Genomic DNA, 6,681 nt, shown 5'->3' with positions numbered 1-6,681 from the left:
CATTTCCTTCTTCAGGCATGAAAGTGAAAAGTGAAAGTGAAGTCGCTCAGTCGTGTCCGACTCTTTGTGACCCCATGGACTGCAGCCCACCAGGCTCCTCCGTCCGTGGGATTTTCCAGGCAAGAGTACTGGAGTATACAGGCACAAACATCGAACTACTTCCCTCTGTCTTCTAGCTGTGACTGTATCGTTTACATATTTGATACATGTTAATTTATTTTAATGACTTTGCTTTTATTTATTCTTCATGGAAGAGCCGACTCATTGGAAAAGATCCTGATGCTGGGAAAGATTGAGGGCAGGAGGAGAAGGGGATGACAGAGGATGAGATGGTTGGATGTCATCATTGACTCAATGAACATGAGTTTGAGAAAACTCGGGAAGATGGTGAAGGACAGGGAAGCCTGGCATGCTGTGATTCATGGGGTCGCAGAGTCGGACATGACTGAGCAACTGAACTGAACTGAACTGAACTGAAGCAAAGAGGGAAACTTTCTCAGAGGAACCGTTGTTTGAGCTGAGATTTTTTACTAATGTATAAATTGATTAAGATTGATTGTTAATAACATCTTATGGCTACTTACAGATGAGATTCTACATACATCCAAGCCTGTGACAGCCTCTAAGTACCACAGTATCCTGTGGGATCTGCTCCCTGACTTCAGTCACATATAAAATATTAGGGACAAAGAAACTTGGTGTGTGCAGTCCAGGGGGTCCCAAAGAGTCAAGCACCACTGAGCGACTGAATCTTCATATTACTGTTAGGACATTAGAGTGATTAAAATATTATTTGTGTAGGTAAGTTGTATCTGAACATTTGATTTTGTTTTGGGGAGATTTATATGCTATTTGTTAGCAAAAGGGGACTTTAGGTCTGATCGAGTTGAGAAATGCTGTTCAAACTGAACTTGCAGCCCCTCGCAATTAAGTCGTGGGGGAGTCACTTGGAACCGGCTTGTTCTCGGGGCTCTCCCTGCTGTGGGCTCTGCCCTGGCACCCGCTGGAGACCGCTCTGGGGCTGGCCCTCCGCGGGTGTAACACAGAGCCCCCACTGAAACCCACCATTCTCCGTGTTGGTCTGGGGCTCACCCAGCCTCTTGAAGCAGGACACACCAGGTGATGCTTGTTGGATGCTGGAAAGGTAGTTTATGGATTCAAGCTCACACAGTTCTGAGGTCTGGCATTAGGGAAGGTGGTTTTATTGGGGAAGCTGCCTCTGAAGATCCTATTCCAGTCTTGAATCCCGCCTAGGATAGCAACGTCTCTTTACCCAAGCAGATGGAAAAATGGACAGCGAACATATTTTCCTTGATTCCAAAAGCAAAAAGAAAAAGAAAAAGGAAAAATTCATTAAGTTGAGATCATTGGCAAAGTTTTCCTTACAGACAGAATGTTACTTGATAAGACGTTGTCCCCTGAATAAGCACCTTTGAAGCATGCTCAAGAGCCTTCAGAAAAGCAATGGATACTTGGTTTAGGGACTTCCTTGGTGGTCCAGTGGTTAAGGCTTTGCCTTCCAATGCAGGGGGCAGGGGCGGGTTCGATTCCTGCTGCAGGACTGCTAAGTCGCTTCAGTCGTGTCCGACTCTGTGCGACCCCATAGACTGGACTATGCAGCCCACCAGGCTCTCCGGTCCCCGGGATTCTCCAGGCAAGAACACTGGAGTGGGTTGCCATTTCCTTCTCCAATACATGAAAGTGAAAAGTGAAAGTGAAGTCGCTCAGTCGTGTCAACTCTTAGCGACCCCATGGACTGCAGCCCACCAGGCTCCTCCATCCATGGGATTTTCCAGGCATGAGTACTTGAGTGGGGTGCCATTGCCTAGGATCCCACATGCCTAGTGGCCAAAAGACCAAAACATTAAAAAAAACAGAAGCAATGTTGTAACAAATTCAATAAGGACATTAAAAATGGCCCACATCAAAAAATCTTAAAAAAAAAAAGAAATATTTGGTTTAACTGCAAAAGACATGAACAACGACTCTGTGGGGCCTCCCGGGGGCTTGGTGCTTAAGTGAAACGGACTGTATCTCCAGCCTGCTTGTCGCTGCCTCCTGCCGGCACCGCTGCCTCGATCTGGCAAACTTTCCAGCAGGAATGTAGGTTTGTCCCCCGTGAAAGCAGCCCAGAGGCAGCAGCTTGGTGGGAAGTGACTCAGGCCAGCTGCCCAGAGGCTCCCTGTGCGATTCAATTGCTCCATCTGCCGAGTCAACTAGGAAATGCAAAAAGCGCTCAAGAGAAGGGGGAGAATGGAAGGAAGGGAAACACAGCTGGATGTGCTAACAGCGATGGTCCATACCGAGTTGTTCATCACATGCGTGAGACAGAGAACCCACTGTGAATCACATGTGTGAGACAGAGAACCCACACACGGAAGACACTGTGATACCCGTTTTGCAGGTGAGGAAACTGAGACTCGGGGAGTTTGAATTCTTGGCTTAAAATCAGACAGCTGTGGAGCGGTGCGCTTGCCTTTTTGAGGTCTTCCACTGAGTAAAGTAGGGGAGCGAATGTTCTGGACCGGATGTGTGGATTTTCTCCAGAGGCTTCTTTGCCTTAGATAACTTTGCTGCAAGCACTTCTGCCTCAGACTTGTCGTGCAAGGAATGACTGTAAGGCAATTTTGCCCTGAAAGATGGACTAACTAGCTGACAGTTTGTTTTCAACTGATTGAAATGCGTTAGCTTTTCTTCCAGTTATTGACATTAAAACAAAGAAGACTGCAGTACTGATGCCTGACAGATGATGACGGTCTGCGCCAAGGTTGCTTTCTCATTTTGAAACACTCTACACTGGAGTTGTAAGAGGCAAGAGGCCTTGAAGACACAGAGCTGAACACACGTGTCCCACAGAACTTTGGAACATCTCTCAAGGGACATGAGACAACGTGCCAAGAACAGTCAACAATGTACAGGCTTTCCCAACGTAGTATAAAGCTCAGCTACCAACACCCATCCTAGTGTTTTAAAAGTACTTTATGGAATGGATATATTCACAGTTTATACAGCTTTTTCCCTACTGATGGATATTTGGTTTGCTTTCAGGTTTGGGTTTTTTTCCTGTTATAAACAATGCTGCTCTGAAAATCCTTGTACATACCTCTTAGTGCACTCGTGTAGGGTCTTGAGGGTAGATACTAGGACATCAGGTTGCCAGGTGGTAGGGGGTGTATATCAGACGTACTAATACAGCCAAGGAAATGGCAACCCACTCCAGTGTTCTTGCCTGGAGAATCCCAGGGGCGGGAGAGTCTGGTGGGCTGCCGTCTACGGGATCGCACAGAGTTGGATACAATTGAAGCGACTTAGTAGCAGCAGCAGCAGCCCTTCCAAAATGGATATACTGCCTTTCCCATTATCTTTGCCAACTCTTGTTATAATCATTTTTAAACTTTGGCATTATTTTGGGTGAGATTATCTCAATTTTTAAAAACATTTGCATTTCTTGGATTTTTAGTGAATCTGAGCTTCTCATGTTTATCCATCATCCTGCCCTGAATTTCCCATTATGACTTATTTTCTATAAAAGCGTTTGTCTTCTTTTTTGTTGTTGTATATGAATCTTTTCATTTAAATAAAAGTATTACATTTTGATGTTGTCAAATTTACATTTTTTCCTTTATGCTTTAAAATTTTTTAGGGGTTGATTAAAAACTTTTCACATATACTAAGGGCATTTGTATAGGTTCTTATGTACATTTAAAAAAAATCCTATGAGGTTTTTGTATTTATATTTAATCTAATTGGATTTAACTTGTGCTTGTGATGTCCATCTAGTCAAGGCTATGGTTTTTCCAGTGGTCATGTATGGATGTGAGAGTTGGACTGTGAAGAAAGCTGAGCACTGAAGAATTGATGCTTTTGAACTGTGGTGTTGGGGAAGACTCTTCAGAGTCCCTTGGACTGCAAGGAGATCCAACCAGTCCATTCTGAAGGAGATCAGCCCTGGGTGTTCATTGGAAGGACTGATGCTAAAGCTGAAACTCCAATACTTTGGCCACCTCATGGGAAGAGTTGACTCATTGGAAAAGACCCTGATGCTGGGAGGGATTGGGGGAAGGAGGAGAAGGGGATGACAGAGGATGAGATGGCTGGATGGCATCACCGACTCGATGCACATGAGTTTGGGTGAACTCTGGGAGTTGGTGATGGACAGGGAGGCCTGACGTGCTGCGATTCATGGGGTCGAAAAGAGTCGGACACGACTGAGCGACTGAACTGAACTGAACTGAACAACTGTGATGTGAAGGCCCAGGCTTAGTTTTCCAAATGGAAAGCTTACATTCTAACATGTATTGATGATCTATTCAATGATTCGAAGTGCCACTTTTATTATGTAATAAATTTTGATATATATACCCAAGTCCGTCTCTGATACTTAGTTTATCCTTGATTTATTTTCTATTTATTCCCTTATTAATATAAAAATACTTGCCCTTTAAGTTATGCTGGCTTTATGATATGTTTTAGTATTTCATTGGGCAAATCTTTCTCTTTTGTTTTGTTTTCAAAATCGGCATGGCTTGTTTTGAGCTTTTACTTTTCTTTTAAAATTTTGGGATGAGCTTGTCAAAGAAAATCCTGTTGGGATGTTGTTTGGGATTGTTCTGAATGTCTATATTAATTTTGGGGAAATAGAAAACTTTACAATCCTGGGTCCTTCTATCCAAGAGCATGGTATTTACCGCCATTTGTCCAGTTTGTTTTTAAACATTTGTTAGGAAAGTTTTATAGTTTCTATGAAAAGATCACATACCTTTCGTGTTAGGTTTATTTCTGGATTCTTTACAGTGTATGTTGCCATGGTGAACTGAACCTTTTAAAAATGATGTTCTAATTGTTTCCGCCTGGCACACAGCAAAGCCACTGATGTCTGTATTTTGATCTTGTGTCTGCTCACTTCCCTGAAACCCCTGGTTAGTCTTGTTTGTTATGATTTCTTAAAAAATAGATTATATATTCTGCCAATAATGAGAGTTTTCTCTAGCCGTTCCTGTATCTGTGTCTTTGGATCTCCTGGTTTTCCTCAGTTTTACTATGGTGTATATGTGGGCGGGTTTTCCATTTAACTGCATTAAAAAGAATTTTTTTTTTTTGGCTTCCTGAATCTGAGAAATGCTGTCTTCAACAATTCAGGAAACTTCCCAGCCATTTTCTCTTTGGTTATTGTCTTGTCATTTTCTTTCTAATACTTTCATCTAGAATTCTGATCAGCTCATTTTAGTCATGTTGCCCCATACGTCTTTTCCTTCACATTTTTCATTTTTTTTCTCTTTGCTGTAGTCTGCATAATTTCTTCAGATCTCTCTTCTAGTTTATCAGTTCTCCTATATCTCACCTTTGGATTAGACGATCCATTGTATTCTTTAAAATAATGGTTATATTTTTCAATTATAGAACTTTTGTGGTTCTTCCCCAAACTTCCCTGATCGCATTTGATAATCTCATGTTCCTCTTCATAATTTCAATGCCTTTTTCCTAAAACCGCATCTTGCTTCTAAAGTCTCCATACCTGTGATCCCCGAGGCTCTCTTTCAGCACTTCATTGTTTCCATCAACCCTCACTCTTGTTCCCTCATGTGTGTTTAATGATTTTTGACCATGGTTTCATATTTCTTGGAAAGTTACCCGTGGGATTTTTCTTTGAGAACGGAGTTAAGACTATGTTCAGTCTGGAGGGATCTCTGTTTGCCTGGGAATACTGTCCACCTGGGCTCTGTTTTGGCTACACCCAGTGGCTGCAGGATCTGAGCTCCCACCCAGGTATGGAACCCGTACCCCCTGCGTTGAGAACACAGAGACTTAACCACTGAAAGTCCTCACCTGGGGCCATTTTAAACAAAATTTTCATCTCAGAGTATTTGTCCACACAGTGGTAGTCTGAAATCAGGCTTGTGCTGCCCGCATCGTGACTGGTTCCTCTGCGGGTGTTTCCTCCCCCTTCATTCACCCGCTGAGCGAGTCACACTGTGTCCAGCCTTTGGGTGGGGGCCCCTGATCCAGTCACCCTCCCCCACCCCCGTTCCCTGGGATTGGCCTGCTCCGGCTGCCAGAACTAATACCACGGACCTGGAGTGGGTAGCCTTTCCCTTCGCCAGGGGATCTTCCCAACCCAGGGATCGAACCTGGGTCTCCCGCATTGCAGGCGGATTCTTTACCAGCTGAGCCACCAGGGAAGCCCAGCACCATAGACCGGGTGGCTTAAATGGCAGCCGTTTAGTCTCCCGTAATTCTGGAGGCCAGAGGACTGAAATGAAGGCCCCCCAGGGTTGACTCTTTCCAAAGGCTGCAATGGAGAAACTATCCCACCCCTCTTCCCGAACTTCTGGGGACTTGCTGGCAGTCTTCGGCCTCCTTGGCTTGTAGGCGCGTCACCCTGGCCTCTGCCTCCGCCCATCGTGCGGCGCTCTCCCTGCGCGCCTGTGTCCAGGTTCCCTTCTCCTTTTTCTTCACACCAGTCATATCTAAGTAGGGCTCACCCGAGGGACCCCATTTCAAAACTTAACGACACAACATTGTGGATTAACTATACTACAATAAAAAAAAAATTAAAAGATGAATATTCATTAAAAAAGAACAGAAATCTTCTCGACGTTAGCATTAAACACTTAATAAAGTTCAAAAAAAAAAAAACAAAAACAAAAACAAAAAAACCCTAATTACATCTGCAGTGACCCT

At 43.9% G+C, this 6,681-nt stretch overlaps 1 protein-coding gene across 1 annotated transcript in view; it reads right to left on the bottom strand.

Annotated features, from left to right (window-relative positions):
- Positions 1-6,465, bottom strand: part of LMAN1 (lectin, mannose-binding, 1) — a 67,034-nt gene extending 60,569 nt beyond the window's left edge. The window contains exon 1 of the mRNA XM_010854824.1: positions 6,327-6,465. Within this exon, the coding sequence (XP_010853126.1) occupies positions 6,327-6,465 (139 nt within the window). The remainder of the gene's footprint in view (positions 1-6,326) is intronic.
- Positions 6,466-6,681: the final 216 nt, after the last annotated feature.

Source organism: Bison bison, unplaced genomic scaffold (assembly GCF_000754665.1).
Source record: "Bison bison bison isolate TAMUID 2011002044 unplaced genomic scaffold, Bison_UMD1.0 scf7180017864349, whole genome shotgun sequence".
NCBI lineage: Eukaryota > Metazoa > Chordata > Mammalia > Artiodactyla > Bovidae > Bison > Bison bison.
Note: the sequence above shows the minus strand (reverse complement) of the source record. Positions and strands in the feature narration are given on the sequence as shown.